This window comes from Moschus berezovskii, chromosome 25 (genome assembly GCF_049115385.1).
Source record: "Moschus berezovskii isolate FMDL1 chromosome 25, NW_MosBer_1.0, whole genome shotgun sequence".
Lineage (NCBI taxonomy): Eukaryota > Metazoa > Chordata > Mammalia > Artiodactyla > Moschidae > Moschus > Moschus berezovskii.
The window spans coordinates 23,044,597-23,066,528 of NC_142484.1; the positions used below are offsets into that span (position 1 = coordinate 23,044,597).

Here is a 21,932-nt window from a genome sequence, read left to right on the forward strand (position 1 = left end):
CCAATCATTGGATTTGGGGTATTAGGGAAAATAAACAGTGCAGATCAGAAGTGAGGGGTAAGCCGTGCAAACTTGAAGTGTATTTTGGAGGTAATGCTACTGTAGGTGATGGCAAGATCCAGGACTGGATGATTAAAAATTGTGGGAGACAAGGTTAAATGAAGGATGTGTTTAGAAAACTGAGAGGTTATAATGTTGGATTGACCATATTCAAGTCTCCAGGAGTGAGGATGAAGTGGTACTGGAGATGACTATAAACCAGGCACTTAAACCAGAAAATAATAAACATTCATATACCTGCCTCAACAATCAAGCATTTATTGAAATTTTATTATATTTGCCAATCTCTTTAAAAATGAATAAATAAAACTAAAGATACAACTATGGCTCAACCCTGCAGCTCACTTTGATCTGTCACTCTTCAGTTCTTCTGAAATTGATGAGTATTATTCTCTCATATGCATAATAGGATGTCAAAATTGAAGGTTACATCTAAATATTCAGATACTGCACAAAATACATTTTAAAAGGGAGGCAGCATGATTTATAGAATTTGAAAGTGGTTACTTTCAAATTCTGATAGCTGGTTACACAGCTCTTAAGCTGTCATCCATGTCAGGGTGTATAAAAATGTTTAATATGGACATTTTATGTAAGGCTTAAAATGTGGAATTTAGAGGTGAGCCATCTTTCCCTCCCCCATCTTTGGCTCTCTCCACAGGGCTCTTCATGATGTATGGAATCCTTAGCCAAAGCTATACAGTTGATAAAGTCTCAGGATTCACAGAGCTGACTCTAAGAGCCCCGGTCTAAGTTGCTGACAGGGCATCGAGGCACCCTGCCTGGTGCACAGGCTGCCAGTGGTCTCCCTGTCTCTTCCCACCACCCTGTGCCCCAGCCCAGGAAGCCCTCACCCACAGCCAAAGCTTAATACGGCACTTGGAAATCAAGGATTGCGTGTAGAATATAGAATCATTTGGATCTGAGTTCCTAGTATTGAATGTATTTTAGGAATGATCAATATATTTGATTGGAAAAACTGAAAACTATGAATGGCATTATTTTCATAGTTACTTTGTATTGTCTCCTGAGTGTCAAGAGTTTGTCAGTCCTCCTCTCGGGGGATAAGTCAGTCTGAGGGGGAGCCTGTAGTGTTGTCACGCCATCTGTTGGCAGCCCCTTCCTGTCTGTCTGAGTGCCATGGACAATGAGTAACCACTGACAGAATAGTTGAGAATTCTGTACTGAACCTAAAGTTTTTATCAGTATGATTGACATGAATATAGATGGTTCAGATGTTTTCAATCCTGCTCCTCCTGGGGACTGACCATGAAACTGACTAAAAGTCACAGCCAGAACAGTCAGTACCAAATCCTGAGGCTACAGAGTGTTCCAAAAACGAATATATGTAAGCTAACAATAAATGGTTTCCAAGGTAATTTCTATTTTGAAGTCGATACTGAAGTTGCAGTGGCCAAATTGGAACTGGTGGGCACATTTTTTTTTGACTCTGCATTGATTGGAATGAAAGTTAAATAACTACTCATAAGTTCTCAAAAGTGAAGGTCATGTTTTTCATTCCTAGAAACCATGCAAATTGTCACCATGTCAGGGACAAATTCCTCCAGAGGGCCTTTCCTAAACTGATTTCCTGGACTGTTATTATGCAGGCAGAGTCTAACTCTAAGGATATTATTTTCCCAAGACTAAAGAACCCAGGGAGCTCTAGACACTCATTTGTGTGTTAGCCGCTCAGTCATGTCCAACTCTGCAACCCCATGGTCTGTCCATGGAATTCTCTAGGCAAAAATACTGGAGTGGGTAGCCATTCCCTTCTCCAGAGGATCTTCCCGACCCAGGGATCAAACCTGGGTCTCCTGCATTGCAGGCGGATTCTTCACCATCTGCACTAAATCCTTTTATGTGCAGAAGGCTTCCAAATGCAGGCCTAAACATGAATCTTAGGGGAACAGAGTCTCAGAGAAAAATAAGGATTCTTCTTTTTCTGTATCATCAGGTAGAAAATGATTATGAACAGGGTTTTATGATTTTAGGCAAACATTTTTTCCTATTGAAAAGAAACTAGAAGTACAAAGCATAGAGAAGATTCAAAGAAGATAACATGAGAAATTTATTTATAATGTACAGAGAGATATTCTGCTTTCAGCTGAGAAAAACAGAAAAGCCAGATGAAAAAAAAAACTCTGAAAACACTGAGGAGTCACTGAGACATTTCAGAGGCACGAGGCTGCGAGAAGACTGGATGATTGCCAGGTCTGGCAGGGCAGCATCACTTCTCAGAGTTGCTTCTGACTGACCAGGGAAGAGGTTCTTCCTCACCGCCCCAGTCTGCCTCTGGACCTCTCCAGGGTTTCCAGGGGAAAGCTTCCTCCGTGTTCATCCACCTCAGAAACATCCTGGAGAGCCCTTGGTAGAACCAACTTGAGGGTTTCCCATGACTGCCTCCACCTAAAGAAGCCAGTGAGGAAGCAGACGATGAAGCTGGCACAGCCATTAGCACAGGGCAGCACAATGCCTTGGCGGCAACAAGAGAAGAAACTATAACCAGTTTCAATCCCCCACCCAGGGAATGAGTGGATGCCAGCAAGCAGGCCACCAAAAGGTGGCGACCATTGTGCTCAGGATGGTCACATACAGCCTATCACCTCTGCATCCGGTGGGCGCCACACAGGAATATGATTAGCAGGGTCAGGCTGGCCCTGGAGAGAGCCACAGATACGAATGTCAGAGTGATGTCAGCACCTGTTGGCACAGGTGTGCCTCTCTCTTTAAGTCTTTACCATTTTTATGTCTGTCAATCTACTGTTCACTTTACAGTGGATGGTGCATCATATTTAATGGCAGCATCTTTTCTTTCTTAATTTTTTTTATTTTTATAAAAAATTTAAAGGTTACTTTCCATTTACAGTTTCTACAAAATATTTGCTATAGTCCTCATGTTTACAATACATCCTTGAGCCTGTCTGAGACCCATTACCTTGCACCTCCTACTCCCCCAGGCCTATGCTGCTTCTCCCAACCTCCCTGCTGGTAACCACTAGTTGGTTCTCTATACCTGTGAGTCTGGTTCTTTTATGTTATATTTACTAGTTTGTTGTCCTTTTTGGATTCCACATCTAAGTGATATTATATAGTATTTATCTTTCTCTGTCTGACTTCTTTCTCCCAGCATAATGCTCTTCAAGTCTATCCATGTTGGTGAAAATGGCAAAATTTTCATTCTTTTTTATGGGCCGAGTAGTATTCCGATATACATATGCGTATACACACACCACATCTTATTTATCAGTTCATCTGCTGATGGACACATACATTGTTTCCTTATCTTGGCAGTTATAAATAACACTATGAATACTGAGTTGCATATATCTTTTTGACTTAGTGCTTTTGGTTTTTTGTTTTGTTTTGCTTTTTCAGATATATACCCAGGAGTGAAATTTTTTTGGATATATATCCAGGAGTGGGTCATATGGTAGTTCTAATTTTAGTTTTTGAGAAACCTCCATACTGTTTTTCACAGTGGCTGCACCAATTTATATTCCCACCAACAACATTTGAGGGTTCGCTCTTCTCCACATCTTTGCCAACATTTGTTACTTGTAGACTTTTTGACTGATAGTCATTCTGAGAGGTGTGAGGTGATATATCATTGTGGTTTTGATTTGCATTGTCCTGATGATTAGTGATATTGGGCATCTTTTCATGTGCCTCTTGGCTGTCTGCATTTTCTCTTGAAAAAATATCTATTCATTTCTTGTGCCAATTTTAAAAATCAAGTTGCTTTTTACATGTTGAATTGTATGAGATGTTTATGTATGTTGGATATTAACCCCTTTTTGGCCATATAATTTATAAATATTTCTCCTATTTAATAGGTTGCATTTTTTTCCAACATTTTCCTTTGGTATGCAGAAGCTTTTAAACTTAATTAAATCCAGTTTGCTTATGTTTGCTTTTATTTCCTTTGCTTTAGGAGGTGGGTCAAAAAATATTACTTCTATATTATGTATTTATGTCACAGAGTGTTCTGCCTGTGTTTTCCTCTAGAAGTTTGATAGTATCCAGTCTTACTTTGGAGAAGGCAATGGCAAGCCACTCCAGTACTCTTGCCTAGAAAATCCCATGGATGGAGGAGCCTGGTGGGCTGCAGTCCATGGGGTTGCTACGAGTCAGACATGACTGAGTGACTTCACTTTCACTTTTCACTTTCATGCATTGGAGAAGGAAATGGCAACCCACTCCAGTGTTCTTGCCTGGAGAATCCCAGGGATGGCGGAGCCTGGTGGACTGCCATCTATGGGGTCACACAGAGTCGGACACGACTGAAGTGACTTAGCAGTAGTAGCAGTCTTACTTACTTTAGGTCTTAGGTCTTTTAGTATGTTTTGAGTTTATTTTTATATATGGTATTAAAGAATATACTAATTTTACTTTTTTATCTGTAGCTGTCCAGTTTTGCCAGCACCACTTGTTAAAGAGACAGTTTTTTTGTTGTAGATTTATTCCTAAGTTTATTCCTAGGTATTTTTTCTTCTTTTTGATGTGATGGTAAATGGGATTGCTCCTAAGTTTCTCTTTCTAATAGTTTGTTATTAATGTATATAAATGCAACAGATTTCTATATATTAATTTTGTATCATACAGCTTTACCAAATTAATTGACCAACTCTAATAGTTTTCTGATGGAATCTTTAGGATTTCCTGTGTAAAGTATCATGTCATCTGCAAACAGTAGCAGTTTTATTTCTTCATTTCCAAATTGGATTTATTTTTCTTCTCTGATTGCTGTGGCTAGGACTTCTAAAACTATGTTGAATAAAAGTGGTGAGAGTAGAAATCCCTGTTTCGTTCCTGATCTTAGAGGAAATGCTTTCAGCTTTTCAAGAGTGAGTATGATTTTAGCAGTGGAGTTATTATATATGGCCTTTATTATTTTGGGGTAGATTCCTTCCATGCCAACTTTCCGGAGAGTTTTTTGTTGTAAATGGACCTTGAACTTTATTAAAAGCTTTTTTCTGTATCTATTGAGATGATCATATAATTTTTATTGTTCAATTTGTATCATTTTTTTAGATTCAGTATATAAGTGATATTATATGATATTTGTCTTTCTCTGACTTACTTCCCTTAGTAGGATAATCTCTAAGTCCCTCCATGTTGCTGTAGATGGCATTATTTCATTCTTTTTAATGGGCAAATAATATTCTATTGTATATATGTACTTTATCTTCTTTATCCACTCATCTATCAATGGACATTTAGGTTGCTTCCATGTCTCGACTATCGAAAACAGTTAAGCCTGCAATTAAGCCCTGCTGGCCATCAAGGCCAAAGACTCCGAAGACCTGTCTTCCCAATGCCAGACTCTCAGACTGGGGAGCCTGACATGGGCTCAGAACTCTTACCCCTGTTCGAGAACTTCTGCAATATAATTATTCTTCAGTTTGCGGGTCAGTCACCATGGATTAGGCTAGATCATGAGTCTGCCCATCCTACCCATCTCACTGTGGTCGCTTCTTTATGTCTTCTGTGGTAGAAGATCTTTTCTGGTAGATTCCAGTCGTTTTCTTTTAGTCGTTCTGCAGACAGTTGTACTTTCGGTGTACCTGTGAGAGGAGGTGAACTCAGGGCCTTTCTACTTTGCCATCTTGTCTGCTCTTCACCATGTGCTTTTTATTCATGGCACTGAACAGGTAGGTTGCAGTTCTAACTTTTAAGTGTATGTCTTTTGGTTTCTTTTGTCTCCCTGTTATCAAAGCTAAATAACGCTTAGACGTGCCTGGGCTTTTTTGGTTGTTATTGTTCGCTATTGTATCCCCAGCATGTAGCACATGTCCCTTAGAGACTGCATATTATAATGCCCCCATTTAACACCGGACGAAGCCCAGGCTTAAAGAGTCAAAGGGTTTCCCTGAGATGACATCCTGAATAGCAGGCTCAGTACCAGTTCTGGGCTCCTCAAGCCCTGCCTGAGGCTTTCCCACTGTTCTCCACCACATCATTTATTATGGGAGGAGCCCACAAAAAAAATCTTCATGTGAGCTTGCAATGTGAGAGATTCAGAGGTGCAGAAACTGATAGTTGCTCCAAATATTCATTACTTCTAGCACATAATTCTGAGAGTTTTAGGCAAGAAAAAGGATCCTTGTCCCAGCTTCCCTTAATGCTGCATGGCAGGATGTGATTAGACACTGGCCAGTGGGAGGTGAGCAGAAGTGATGTTAACTAACTCCTGGGTTGTGCATTTCCTCCTCCTCTTCTCTGGATGGAATGCTCACGTGTCCGGGAGCCATTCAGAACCTCAAGGATGAAGTCATCTCTCTAGGGATGGGGAGCAGCAATTTAAAAGTTATCTAAGGCCTTGAAGGCATCAGTCCAGTCCTATTAATAGTAACTTCTTTCTTGTTTAAGTCACTCTTTTTTTTTTTTTTTTTGCTGCAATGTGTGGCATGCAGTATCTTAATTCCCAAACCAGGGATTGAACCCATGTCCCTGTACTGGAAGCTCAGAGTCTTAACCACTGAACCACCAGGGAAGTCCCTGAGTTACTTTTATAATGAATTTCTTTCTACAGAAGCCCAAATTGCAAACTTAAAATACTTTAAAAATCCTTTAAAAAAGTCTGCATTTCATGTTTAAGGAGTTCATGATGATGGTGAGAGATTAATCTAAAGAAGTAATACCAGATAGGGATGAAAACAGGCAAGCAGGGAAACAAACTGTGAGATACAATGAGAGATTGGTCTAATCATGCTGAAATAGAGAAGGTTCCAGGAAATAGCATCTGTGAGGAGGCTGTAAGACTTGTCATCAAATCTCATTTCCATCTTTTCCCTTCTCTCTGTCCTGGGAGAAGACATTTCTGTGTCTCATGATGGCCTCCCTCTCCTTCTGGCTCCTGGATGCTCTCAGTGAAAGGGGGACATTGACAGGTGATTGGAGGGAAGGAGGAAAACAATCTGGGGATTTCTTTTTTTAGCATTCTGGCTTTCTCCTGCCAGGCTGAGTCGGCAGTGGTGATGTAACTCTACTTTCAGGGATGGAGCCCCTGTCTGGTGGCCCTTTTAGACAGTCACAATGACAGCTACAGCTAGAGCCCTCCCTGAGTTCTGGTAACTTCTCCCCTTGTCTATCAAGCCTAGTGATGTTAAGTCTCCCTTCTACTACTTTCCCCAGTGGAAAGAGGTCATCGTCCCATGTAACTTTCCCTAACCTGCTCAGATTAGTAAACTGTCCCTTAATTAAACTCTTTTTAACTATCACGTATTAGGCCATCTGTTGTCTGCTGGAAGCCTGGGAGCTACAGAAAGGAAAAGCACATTTGAAAAGGAAGTAAAACAAATGCCTGTGTTTTTCTCATAACTTCAGTTTTGGGATGCATGCATGTGCTCTATCTTGCTCTCTGAGTTAAGGACAGAAGCAGATTTCTCACGGTGATAGGACATTTGAGTGGTTGAGAAGGAGAGGAGAATGGGGATAAAGTCTTGATTCGTCAAGGGGAACCATATTGATTCATCAGTTCAGATCTTCAAGGTCAAGGCTGACAGTCTCCAAAGTTGCCAGGAGGAGGCTTCCTGTCTCCTGCCCTTTTCTGTTAACCCCACCTCAACCCCCCACCCCTGCCGCCATGGCTTCCTGAATATTCCACCCCAGGTAGAGTTATGTGATTAGGCACTAAGAGGAAAAACCCAACAGTGGCTTTGGAAATAAATACTCGATAAGTGTACCTTTCCTCCTTTCTTCTTGCTGGAATTGCCAAGCTGGCCCATGCTGAAGGGAAGAGTCTCATGGGATTGACAGTCTCTAGACGATGCTTCTCTGCCTTGGAGAGGTGACCACAGGAGGAGGGTGAAGGCTGGTACCTGGATGAGACTTATCAAGGGTGCTGTACCATCCCATGATTTCCTGTATAGGGACCTGCCGGCAAATGAGAATGTGGACTTTTCTGAGTCATGAGATGTTACTCACCCTTTGGTTCAATCCTTCTCCTGTCTCTCAGTAATGATTATACATTTTAAGAGTAAACTTATATTTCTAATTTTTAATTTATCAGTATTAACAATAAACTCAATTGATTCCACATATGATACCCCATATAAGATTCTCTATGTAAGAATTTAGAATCTGGCGGAGATATGAGGAATTGTCAGAGTGAGAATTTAAAATAACTGTGATAAATGTTCTATGTATTCATTTTGGAGACTGAGAAGGTATCTGTATGATACTAAAATGGTAGATGCATGATATTCTGCATTTGTCAAACCCATTGAACTTTATAACACAAAGATTGAACCCTAATGTAAACTATGGAACTCAGTTAATACTATTGGCTCATCAGTTTCAATAAATGTGCCTCATTAGTGGAAAATGTTGGTAATAGGAGAAACTGTGCAGGGGAGTGGGTGGGGAGAGGGAGCATATGGGAACCCCCTTTACTTTCTGCAAGATTCTTCTATAAATTTAAATGTGCTTTGGAATATAAAATCTATTATAAGCAAAACCACCAACTGGATAAATATTTATAATATGCATAACTCACAGAGGACTCATATTCAGCACATAGGAACTCCTACAAATATTGAAAAAGGGAAACACTTAGTGAAAATGGGCAAAAGGTAAACAGACACTTCAAAGAAAAACAAGCAGTCAATAAGCACATGAAAAGATGTTCAATTTATTAAGTCATTTGGGAAATGCAAATTAAAACATAATGAGATACCACTTCATACTCATCAGAATGGCTGAAACTCCAAAGCACCATGATTGTGAGGAAGAGAGCACCAGAACGGGAACTTCCACACATCCCTGGTGGGAAGGGGAAATACAACAGCTGCTTAAGAAGAGTTAGACGGCTTCTCATAAAGCCGCTCCGTGAGCCCCAGCAATTTCAATTCAGGTGATTTACCCAAGAGAAATGAAAACTCATGTCCCAAAAAAGATCTGAATAAGGACGTTCACAGCAGCTTTATTCACAATAGTCAAAAGTGTAATACTCCACATATATCAATATGAAAACAAACTGTAGACACCCATCCGATGAAGGAGACAAACTGCTGGTATGGGCAATGCAATGTCATAAGTAAATCCCCCAATATTATGCTGAGTGAAGGAAGGCAGGACAAGAAAGTGCATTGTATGAGTCAAAGTTCAGACAAAAGTAATCTTTGGTGACAGAAGTAGACATGATGCTTGCCTCTAGGGCAGGAGGAATGACTGGGAGGGACACGAGGGATCTTTCAGAGGTGATGAAAATGTGTTATGTTTTGATGGGAGCTTTTTGTTACATGGGTGCATATTTATTAAATTTTTTTATTGTAGTATAGTTGATTCACAATATTGTGTTAGTTTATGTTTTGATGGGAACTTTTTGTTACATGGGTGCATATTTATTAAAAAAATTTTTTATTGGAGTATAGTTGATTCACAGTATTGTGTTAGTTTCTGCTGTGCAGAAAAGTGAATCAGTTATGCATGTATGTATAGCCCCTATTTTTTATTCTTTTCCCATATAGATCATTGCAGAATATTGAGTAGAGTTCCCTATACTTATTAGTTATCTATTATATATATATTGAAGTGTCTATGTCAATCACATGGGTGTGTATTTATTGCCAAAACTCATTGAACTGTATCCACCAATGATCTGTGCAATCACTCTGTCTTAATTATACTTCAGTTAATAATTATTGAAAGATGCAACATTTAAGCTTAATATTTTATTTTTATAGAAGAGGTAACAAAAATATTTTGTGTGTAACTAGATTACTAAAATCAGTGCTGTGAGCTCTTTGAAATAGAAGGTAAATCTGGCACAGATCCTGTTCTCGGAGAACAGAGTCTAGCAAGACACACTGGAAACGTGCAGGAAGGATTAGTGAGCTCCAGGGCAAAGATGAAGGAGTAGGAGTGAGAAGGCGTGCATGTCGGATTCTACTGGATGGTATGCAGAAGGAAACCACAGGAAGATGACCCACTTCAAACCTCCGATACACTTTATTATTGATTGATCTGGTTGTAAAACTTCATGCTTGAAAAAGTTGAAAACGGTGAAGGCAACAAACTTAAAGATGGGATTCAAATCTGGTAAATGGAGATTTAGCACAGGCTGGACTTAAAAATTCATCATTTTTTTCATTCATTAAATCATTTATTCAATAAACATTTATTCAGTTTGGGAGTCATTCTGAGGCCTGGCAAAATCAAAGACTACTCTTAGGGGCTGGTTGGAAATTGAATTCTTTTCATTGTATAAAAACTGATTGTAAGAAAGCAATAGATTGTAAGAAACTGGTCACAAATGTCATGTTTAATCCCTGCCAAGTGCAGTGACCAAAGAAATTTAAGACCTTTCATGCACTGCGTTCAACTTCTGATGAAGATGGGATTCTTCATAAGTGGAAACAGTCCTGGAACCCAGAGTTGGCGAAGCTCCCATGGGGTGGGGTGAAGGCCCCTGGGTAAGACAGTCCTGAAGACACTGCCAGTGCTTGTGCGACAGGCACCTTCTCCCTTAATCCTCACTACCCAGATGATTTGTTTAACCGTTTTACAGTCAGGGTGGGTCCAGAGGCTGAGAGAACCTAAGAAATCCTCCTGAAGTGATAGAGAGAAGGTTGTCACTCAAAGCCACAGTGTGTCTGACCAAGGCAAAGACTCTGAATCAGGACACCAGACTGTTTCTCGACTCCAGGGTTGCCTGAGGAAGGGAGCTTTCGCTTTCACCCACTTCTGATACGTCCTCCAAGGCCCGCTGGAGCGCCACCTTGAGGGTCCGCCGCCCTGGCTTCTTATTCTGCCTTTGCCTGAAGGAGCCCACGAAGAAGTAAATGATGGGGTTGACGGCGCTGTTGATGCAGGACAAACCAAAGACAACCAGGCAACGGTGACAGGGGATGGCAAGCAAATCATCCTGAATCCAGATTAAGAGGAACCAGAGGATGCCGTAGGGCAGGCCGCAGAGCAGGAAGGCCAGCACTGTAAGCACGATGGTCACGTAGAGCCTGGTCAGCTGCACGCGCTGGGACTTACACAGGATCCTGAGCAGCAGGGCCAGGCTGGACCCAGCGAGAAGCCCAAATAAGAACAACAGCCACCCGGCAGCGATGAAATCAAACACCTGACACCAAAGATGGCTGAAATCCGTGAAGAGGAAGCCACAGTACTTCCCCTCCAGGATACTCAGCAGCAGCGCCAGGGACCAGAGCACGGTGCACACGATGGCTGATAAGTGTGTGGGGCGGTGGCACCGGTACCAGACGGGCCACAGGACGGACATGCAGCGCTCAGTGCTAATGGCGCTAAGCAAGCTCAGGCCCGCCAGGTAGGCGAAGGTCATCACAGTGGTGAAGAAGCTGGGGACGGAGCTGGAGCTGCAGCAGGCGATGAGGGCCTCCAGGGAATCTATAATTTGGCAGCAGAGGCAGAGGAAGTCGGCTGCCGCCAGGTTGAGGATGTAGACAGTGAAGGCATTCCTGCGCAAGTGAAAGCCCAGGAGCCAGAGCACAACCGCGTTTCCTGCCAGTCCTCCCAGGGCAACGACGGCCGTCAGCAGGAACAGGGTCGTGGTCACCGTGCTGAAAGTTTGAGGATGGGCCTGGTCAGTGTGATTCATGGGTGTGAATTCTGTCTCCCAGGCTGCGGTGGTTGGATCCAAGCTCAGAAACCCTCCGCTGGTGTTCCTGGGAACACAGAGACGTGAGAGCACCTGCTGTGTGATCATCCATTCTCACGGCCACCCTGCTAGGTGGGAGTTACTGTCCCTGTGTCACACAAGAGGGAACTGGAGGCCAGCAGAGATTCAGATACTTACCGCAGTCCACACAGCCCTGGAGACCTGGAATATTTAAACCCAGTTCTCTCTGACTCAGAAACAAACCTGGAGCTGACTGTGGCTTAGATCATGAGCTCTTCATTGCAAAATTCAGGCTTAAACTAAAGAAAGTAAGGCAAACCACTAGACCATTCAGCTATGACCTAAATCAAATCCCTTATGATTATACAGTGGAAGTCATGAACAGATTCAAGGGATCAGATCTGATAGAGTGCCTGAAGAACTATGGACGGAGGTTTGTAACAATGTACAGGAAGCAGTGACCAAAACCAACCCAAAGAAAAAGAAATGGTTGTCTGAGTAGGCCTGACAGGTTATCTGAGGAAAGGAGAGAAGTGAAAGGCAAGAGAGAAAGGGAGAGATATACCCAACCGAATGCAGAATTGCAGAGAATAGAAAGGAGGCCTTCTTAAATGAAAAATGCAAAGAAATAGAGAAAAACAATAGAATGGGAAAGATTACAGATCTCTTCAAGAAAAGTAGAGACATCAAGGGAACGTTTCATGCAGGGATGGGCACGATAAAGAACAGAAACGGTAAGGACCTAACAGAAGCAGAAGAGACTGAGAAGACATGGCAGGAATACACAAAAGAACTACACAAAAATGGCTTACTGACCCAGATAACCATGCTGGTGTGGTCACTCACCTAGAGCCAGACATCCTGCAGTGCGAAGTCAAGTGGGGCTTAGGAATCAGTACTACAAACAAAGCTAGTGGAGGTGATGGAATTCCAGCTGAGCTATTTCAAATCCTAAAGATGATGCACTTACTATGCCAACAAATTTGGAAAACTCAGCAGTGGCCACAGGACTGGAAAATGTCAGTTGTGATTCCAGCATGCCAAAGAGTGTTCAAACTACTGCACAATTGTGCTCATTTCACATGCTAGTAAGGTTATGCTCAAAATCCTTCAAGCTAGGCTTCCACAGTACATAACCAAGAACTTCCAGACGTACAAGGTTTAGAAAACACAGAGGAACCAGAGACCAAATTACCAACATTCACTGGATCATAGAGAAAGCAAGGGAATTTGAGAAAAACATCTGCTTCATTGACTACACGAAAGCCTTTGACTGTGTGGATCACAACAAACTGTGGGAAATTCTTAGAGATGGGAATACCAGACCACCTTACCTGCCTCCTGAGAAACCGGTATGCAGGTCAAGAAGCAATAGTTAGAATCAGACATGGAACAACTGATTGGTTTAAAATTGAGAAAGGAGTACAACAGGGCTGTATATTGTCACCTTGTTTATTTAACTTAAGCAAAGTACATCATGTGAAACGCTGGGCTGGATGAAGCACAAGCTGGAATCAAGATTGTCAGGAGAAATATCAACAGCCTCAAATATGCAAATGATACCACTCTAATTGCAGAAAGTGAAGAGGAACTAAAGAACCTCTTGATGAGGGTAAAGAAGAGAGCGAAAAAGCTGACTCCATCTGACCCCATCACTTCATGGCAAACAGAAGGGGAAAAAGTGGAAGCAGTGACAGATTTTTCTTTTCTTGGGCTCCAAAATCACTGCAGATGGTGACTGCAGCCATGAAACTAAAAGACATTTGCTCCTTGGAAAAAAGCTATGACCAACCTAGACAGCATATTAAAAAACAGAGACATCAATTTGCTGACAGAGGTCCATATACTCAAAGCTATGGTCTTTCCAGTAGTCACGTATGGATATGAGAGTTGGACCATAAAGAAAGCTGAATGCCAAAGAATTGATGCTTTTGAACTGTGGTGCTGGAGAAGACTCTTGAGAGTCTCTTGGGCAGCAAGGAGATCAAACTAGTCAATCCTAAAGGAAATCAACCCTGAATATTCATTTGAAGGACTGATGTTGAAGCTGAAACTCTAATACTTTGGCCCCCCAATGCGAAGAACTGACTCATTGGAAAGACCCTGATGCTGGGAAAGGTTGAAGGCAAAAAAAGAAAGGGGTGGCAGAGGATGAGCTGGTTAGAAAGCAATCACCAACTCAATGAACATGAGTTCGAGCAAACTCAGGGAGATAGTGAAGGGCAGGGAAGCCTGATGTGCTGTAGTCCATGGGGTCGCAAAGAGTTGGACACAACTTAGCGACTGAAAAACAGCAACTCTCTGACTCTATTGCCTGGGCTCTCTCTACTGCAACATGACCCTCTAATGACATGAGAATATCCCTTCTAGTCAGCCTCCCAGGCCATGTTATGACCGCAGAAGACAGGAGGAGAAAAATATGGACAAATTATGTGAGGGTGACCAAAAGACTCTGAGATCAGAATTCCTTCTATCTGGGACTGAGATAACCTTCTAGGGCCAGGAAGTCATGCTGTGGGGGCCATCTTTGTGACTAAGAGGAATGCACCCCCTAGAAAGAGAGGAAATCATGATATGAAGAGCTCTTGCTATGACAGGTGTGAGTGGGTCAGGAGGCCTCTTGAACTAGAAATGGCCCCATGTGTGAGCTTTATAAGGACAATGCTTTTCTCCATGCATTGGTGTGTGCCCAGTGCCTAGTTCTGTGTGGCGGACACAGTTTAAGTCACTCTTATTATGGATTTTTCTCTAGAGAAACCGAAATTGCAAACTGAAAGTACTGGGTTGGCCAAAAGGTTCGTTAGAGTTTTTCCATAAGATGGTATGGAAAACCTGAACGAATGTTTTTGCCAACTCAATACTTATAAGTACCTGTGTACCCCTACCTCAAAATAAAAACCCAGTGAACACATTCTCAAGGCATTGCTGATGATGTGTGCATGCTAAGTCACTTCAGTCGTGTCCGACTATTTGTGACCCCATGGACTGTAACCTGCCAGGCTCCTCTGTCCATGGAATTTCCCAGGCAAGAATACTGGAGGGGGTTGCTGTGCCCTCCTTCCTGACCCAGGGATCAAACCCGTGCCTCTTGTGTCTCCTGCACTGGCAGGTGAATTCCTTTCCAATAGATAGGCAGCACCACCTGGGAGGCCTATCTCTGATGATGGTGAGAGATTATTCCAAAGAAGTACACTAGATAGAGGTGCAAGCCAGCAGTCAAAGAAACAAACCGAGGAGATACAGTGAGAACCTGACCCAGTCCCAGGACTGTGAGGATGCCTTGGGAAGAGGGATGTTTTCACCCTTGGCCATCGTCTCCCTTCCTCTTTTCCCATCCCTGCATTCCAGGAGGAGATGTATCAGTGGCTAGTTGATGGCCTCCCTCTCTCTCTGCCTCCCGTGTGCTTCCAGTGAAAGGGCCATGCTGACAGGAGGCTGGAGAGTAAGGAGGCGGAAGAGAGTGATTGGGGTTTTGAGCTCCCTGGCTGCCTCCCTGCCAGGCGGTGAGTTGGCAGTTGGCAGTGTTATGCTGCTTGAGGACATAGCCCCTGTCTGGTGTCACTGTGGTTTTAGGAAAGGGCCAACTACAGCTCCAGCCAGAGCCCCCCGCCTGGGTTCTGGTAGCTTCTTCCTTTTCCCCATCAGGCCCAGCAATAGTAACAGCTCCCTATGAAGACTTGGTCTTGGTTGGGGGTGGAGGGCGGGGTTCAGCGTCCTTTAGAAATAGCCCTTAGCTGTGCCCACCTGCGTTAAATTCTCCTAAATTACCATCTTAGATTATGCCCTGTATTTTCTGCTGGGACAAGGCCAGATACAAGGATACAAGAAACAAGACAAACAAAATAATATTGACTAGCAAGCAAATCAGTGACGCCTGAGGTTATCAGCAGCAATTTAGCTTTTCAATGCCCGCATGCCACCTCCCTCCCTAAATCAGAATCCACAAAATATTTCTCTTCATAAGCAGATTTGAATGTCTGGAGAGAAGAAGAGCATATAGGGAAGTGGAACAGAAGCAGAAAGAACCTGCTTGACCCTATTGGGCTCTCCCATAGTTGAAGCTACCAGCAGCCAAAGCTTCCATTGGGAGCTTCCTGTCTCCTGACTGTTGCTGAAGGGTGCCTGTACCCCCTGCCTGCCCTACCCCGACATGAACTCATGAGAGTGTGGACTCAAGAGGAGACAAATCTGCCTTTGATCAGAGATAGTTCTTGAGCAAATTCTTACCTTGACACCATTCTTCTTGCTGGAGGTAGTGAGTGGAAAAGAAATAGCTTTGCTGGGCCGACAGACGGCAGAGAATGCTTTTCCACCCTCTGGATGTGTGGCTTTCTGCAGGAGCAGGAGAGAAGCCTGGTGACCCAGGGAGGCTTATCAAGATGCTGAAAGACCCTGCAATTTCCTGCAGGAGGGGAACTGGCAAATGAGAGGTCCTGGAGATGAGAGAGACAAGAAAGCTCACGAGATGTTTTTTTATTTGCCCTGACTCCAATCACTTATCCCTGCCTCTGTACCCATCCTGACCTCTTCGGTCCCCCTCCCTATGAGGAAGGGCTGTCCTAAAGCCTTTTGCTGCTTGCTGTGAGCCTGTGCAAGACACCGACCTACCAAGTAACATGAGCGTCTGTAGCTAAAGAACGGTTTGCTTGGCATTCAAGGCCCTGCATGGCCTGGCTCACTTGATCTTTTAAAATTTAATCACAGAAGTAGTGAATGCATATTAATTTTATTTCAAATGATACCAAGATGCATAAAATTACTAGATTTGGGCACATTTAGGGTTGTGTGGCCATAGACTAAGGTGCAAAAATGAAAAGTAATGTCTCTCCTAATCTAATTTCCCAGTAGCAACCAAGGTCCAGTTTCCATTCTTAATTATTTTAGATGTTAATGCTATAGCTTTATATGGTAAAAAAAACCATACATTTATATTTTTGATTTATGAATATCAACAACAGGGTATATTGAGCTCCCTTATAAAAGATAAGGAATACCACCTGTACTCTGTGTCACCTTTCTCCCTCTACGTCGTGATATTTGTTAGCTAGATTGTATTTCTTTTTTTATTAAAGGCTTAAAAAATCTTTTTAGTTCTATATACTTTATTTAAAAGAAATAATTTATTTAATTTTGGCTATGCTAGATCTTCATCAGAAAGGTGACTGGGGACAAAATTACAGAAAACAGCAGCTTTCCTAGGTATGAAAAAAAGTGAGGAAAAAAAAAAAAAGAAAATGAAACCTCAACTACTTCTGGAGAGAAAAAGAAATGAGGACTGGGCTTTTCTCTGGGCTCTTCCTCAGTCTCCACAGGCAGCCAGTGGTTTCTTTCTTCCAGAGCTGCCCTAAGGAAACCTCCTTAGCATCCACCACTTCAGATTGCCTGGATCCTAGCTGCAGTGAGCAGGGGCTACTCTCTAGTTGTGGTGTGGAGGCTTCTCATCATGGTGGTTTCTTCTGTTGCAGAGCGTGGGCTCTAGGGCATGTGGGCTTCAGTAGTTGCAGCTCCCAGGCTCTAGAGCACAGGCTCAATAGTTGTGGCCCATGGGCTTAGTTGCTCTGTGGCATGCGAGATCTTCCCGGACCAGGGATCGAACTCATGTCCCCGGGTTGGCAGGCAGGGTCTTATCTACTGCACCACCAAGGAAATCCAGCCAGATTTTTTTAGATTGTCTGGAGCCCAACCAGTATTTTCAGTCTTAGCTCCTATGACTTCATGTGCCCATCCTGCCACTACATTGAATTGCTTGTGGTTTCATTTGAAAACTTAACTATGACCCATTTAAAGGACCTGAGAAGTCATTCATTCATTTCCCCAGCACTGTCGTGTGCATATGCTGTGCCAGGGCGCTGTTTCAGGCATGAAGATCTGATGATGGTGATACACAAGACTGTGCCCCTTCCATTCCAGAGGAGCTGGGGAGCTCATCCTTGGGAGTGAGTATTTGTGGAGAAGAGGTTTGAGACTCAACACTGGGGCCTCCAACCTCCAGAGACCCCGAGGAAGAGGAGGACTCGGCCAACACAGCAGTGAAAAGCAGCTACTGAAGGAGTAGTAAACTAGGAAAGTATCCCAGAGACAGAACAGAGACGCTATTGTCGAAGATGTGAGTGAGCCACAGCATCAGTCCTACCAAGAGATTGACCAAGATGAAGACTAAGTAAGAACTGGCATAGTGAGTCCTGGCCGATCCTGACAGGCACGGTTCCAGCGGATGTCGAGGCTGGAAAACTGGAAGAATGTGGGTTTTGGAGAGAACGGTGTGATAGCAGACCTGGACAACCTCAGAGAGTCATCCTGTGATGCTACCACAAAGACAGGTCGCTCAGAAAGGTGACTGGGGACAAAATTACAGAAAACAGCAGCTTTCCTAGGTATGAAAAAAAGTGAGAAAAAAAAGAAAATGAAACCTCAACTACTTCTGGAGAGAAAAAGAAATGAGGACTGGTCAGCCCTACCAGACAGTAGAACATACTCGAAAGCCTCGGTGAATACAGTGAGGCGTGAACATGAAAACAGGCAGAGAGATTGAGGCAGCGGGACCGAGAGTCTCAGGAATCAAACAGACATGCATGTGGGATCCAGTATATGAGAAAGGGGCCATTTTGCATGGGAGGGGGTAGAGCTAAAATAATAAAAATAATAAATCAGTGAAGGTTATTGGGCAACTGAGAAGCCAATTAGAGTAAAATGCCTTAGGGACCATAGCTCATATTTACACCTTGTTAACTTTTTTTTTAATTGATGAATAATTGCTTTACAGAATTTTGCTGTTTTCTATCAAACCTCAACATGAATCAGCCATAGATATACGTATATCCCCTCCCTTTTGAGCCTCCCTCTCATCTCCCTCCCCATCCCACCCCTCTAGGTTGATACAGAGCCCCTATTTGAATTCCCTGAATTAACTTTAAAATGGATTGTGTATTTAAATATAAATAAGAGAAGCAAAAAGAGTCAGAAGAAAACACGGGGAAATTCTTTTTTGGTGTGTGTTCAAAGAATTTTAACTATAAATACTTTGGTATTCTCTGATTGGTAGGGGAGGAATAGTAATCCTTTTTTAAAAATATTGAATTATAGTTGATTTACAATGTTGTGCCAATCTCTTCTGTACAGCAAAGTGACTCCGTTTCTTTCTTTTCTCCTCCATTATGGTTTTAAACAAGGTAATGAGTATAGATCCCTGTGCTGTACGTTAGGACCTTGTTGGTTATCCGTTCTAAATGTAACAGTCCCAAATTCCCAGTCCATCCCTCTCCCTTCTCCTCTCCCCCTTGGTGACCACAAGGAAATTCTTTTATAACCCTGGATTGGGGAAGATTTTCCTAAACATGACACAAAACTCAGAAATCATAAATAAAAACATTGAATAAAAATAATTGAAAATTAAAAATAATTTTTCTTCATGGAAAAGGTCACTGTAAGCAAATCAAACAGCAAACTGGGGAAAAGTATTTATAATGCATTTTGGGCAAAATTATCTATTGTGTATGTCTGTATTTCTGACACATTACTGAGAGAGAATTTTAACAGCCTAGTAAGAAAATGACCAACTCAGTTCCTATGAAACCCATGTTTCTTAATTAAGCATGAGAAAAAATGTCATACTCATGATGATCAAGGTTCATTGAAACTCTACCAAGATATCTTCACCTTCAGATTTTCAAATATTCTAAAGTTTGATACTTCGAGAGTGAGTAAGGAAAGTGGCACTCTTGTGTGCCTGGCACTCCCAGCCAAAACGTGGCCCCCAAAGAGAAGCTGCTTATAAGACTTTACAAATCTATGCTGGCTAGAGATGTGGCTGAAACCCTGGGAGCCTGGCCAACAATCACCACAGTCACCAGCTTTGCAGGAACAGGTCTCTAAACCTTCCCATTGAAAAAGATTTCTCAAAAGATGTGAGCAGAAGATGAAGTTCTTCGGTACTGCCTAGAATGTCACTGGCTTTACAGAAGATGTTTTTTTCTAATTTGTCTGGAAGTAGGGTGCTACCTCTGTAGTCACAGTCCTGTACCTGGACACAAGGGTTGACCAGCAGGTTCTGTCTTAGCCCTTATTCCCTGCTTTGCCCTGTTCTTTGTTTGGTTCCGTGGACAAAGTGTACAGCTGTCTTTCCTCATGAACAACACCAGGACCTTAAAAGCTTTAACCTCTAGCCCCTTCCTCCCAATCAACTGTGCTCCAGTATTACTCCCCTCCAAGACATAAACTGTTTATTAAGAGTTCTAAATAGTCAGTGTTTTTTCAAATGTATCCCCATAAAACTAGTGTGTTTTTGCTCAACTTCTCATTTCACCCCTGGTGGCTCAGCAGTGAAGAATCTGTCTGCAATGCAGGAGACCCAGGTTTGATCCCTGGGTCGGGAAGATCCCCTGTAGAACGGAATGGCTACTCACTCCAGTTTTCTTGCCTGGAGAATCCCATGGACAGAATAGCCTGATGGACTACAGACCATGAGGATGCAAAGAGTTGGACATGACTGAGTGACCAATTCTTTCTTTCTTTCCTATTTTGCATCTCTTATCTTCCATTCGTTGAGATACATTCTTCAGAAGTTCCGTTCGTGAGAGTCTTTGTGGGGTTAATGCCCTGGGTTTTTTTCTGTCTGCAAATGTCCTTGTTTCACCCTTATTTTCTGGACGTGGTTTTTTCAGGCTGGCATCTCAGGGTGACAGTTACTCTCCTCCAGCACATTGGAGGGCCACTGTCTTTGGCTGCCAATGTTATTCTTGTGAGATTGGCCATCAGTCAAGTTGCCGATCACTTTCAGTGATCTGCCTTTTTCCTTCCTAAGGGCTTCTCTTTTTTCTCTGATGTGCTACACTGTCATCAAAGTGTGTCTAGTGCCTTTCTCTTTATATCACATTTTGGGTTTATGATGTTTCCTGGATTTTAAGATTACTGTCATTCAGTATTTCTGGATGGTTTTCTGCTACTATTTCTTCATATATTGCATAGTGGTTGAGACCACAAACTCTGGAGCCAAGCTGCTTGGCGTCTCTATGAGACCTTGGACAAATATTGTAATTTCCGTGTTTCAGTTTCCCCATGTGTAAAGTGGGGATGATATTATTCCTCATCTATAAAGTGGGGATGACATTATTACCTACCAATAGGTTTTCTCGTGGACGTTAGTGAGTTAATTACATAACAGTTCAGAACAGGGACACATGGTAAATGCTATATATTTGCTAGCTCCTATAATCATTTTTATGATTACCTCTTTCTAGACGTTTCATCCAACATACGTGTTTCTCTTTCTAGTCTCCATATCCCTTAACATCTCTTTCTTGTTTTCTTTTTGGCTCCTAGGTAGCTTTCTTGATAATTTCTACAGATGGATCTTCTAGGTTTCTAGTCTCTTTTCCTCTGTGTCTAATCTTCTGTGTAATTCATCCACTGAATTTTAAATTCAATTTTTAGATTATTAGTTTCTAGATAATCTGCTTGAGACTTTGTTTCGATATTTGCTTGGTCAGTTTCTGGCTTGGTCTTGAGGCTGATTCACATTGTCAATTCTCTTTTATGTCTTTAACCCTATTAAGCAGAGCAGTCTTAAAATTCTCTATCTGAGAATTCCAGTGCTGAAGTCTGTGTGTGCTGACCTTCCTGTCTGGTTTTCCCTCTGCCACTTCATGATGGTGCTTTGCTTCTTTGCGTATTTGTGATTTTAGACTGTTAGCTGCTCACTTTCCTTGGGACTTTAATCTGTGGGAATTCTTCCAGGTCTGGATTATAGTTGAGTTTCTAAAGAAAAGAACTTGTGTTTTCTTTTGCTGATGGACTGGAGGAGCTTCCCAGCATGGCTCTCATCTCTCAGGATGTCCCCAGAAACCTCACCTGTCATTTGTAGCTTTAGCGAGACCACAGGTTGTATGAGTTTGGATCACAGTCTTTCCTGTGGCTACAAATTCTCCAGAGAAAATTTCAGTGTGTCTAGATCCAAGCTTGGTAAACAATTTCTTGGTGGTTTTATTTGTTACTAATGAGAAATACACTAAGGTTTAGTCTTTTGAGGTCTCAGTTTTTCATGGGCACCCTTGTTAAACTTCCCAACTTTGGGTTGTCTAAAAACTATATTTTCTAGCCCTGCTACATCATGAAGAGCTTAAAGTAGCCATAATAGGCAATATGAGTTTCTTTTTGAGAGCCAAGGGGATTGACTTAAAGAATTTAAGGGAGGAAGTAACTTGATCAGCTCTGTGCTTCAGAGAATCCTCTCAGGCTACTGAGAGGAGAATATAGATGAAAATACAAATCTCTAGTCAGACCT

General features: G+C 42.4%; 1 protein-coding gene across 1 annotated transcript in view; it reads right to left on the reverse strand.

Annotated features, from left to right (window-relative positions):
* Positions 1 to 10,648: 10,648 nt before the first annotated feature.
* The window catches only part of MRGPRX2 (MAS related GPR family member X2), a 32,008-nt gene continuing 20,724 nt past the window's right edge, over positions 10,649 to 21,932 (reverse strand). The window contains exon 3 of the mRNA XM_088832269.1: positions 10,649 to 11,699. Coding sequence (XP_088688395.1) covers positions 10,682 to 11,699 — 1,018 coding nt within the window. The 3' untranslated portion in view covers positions 10,649 to 10,681. The remainder of the gene's footprint in view (positions 11,700 to 21,932) is intronic.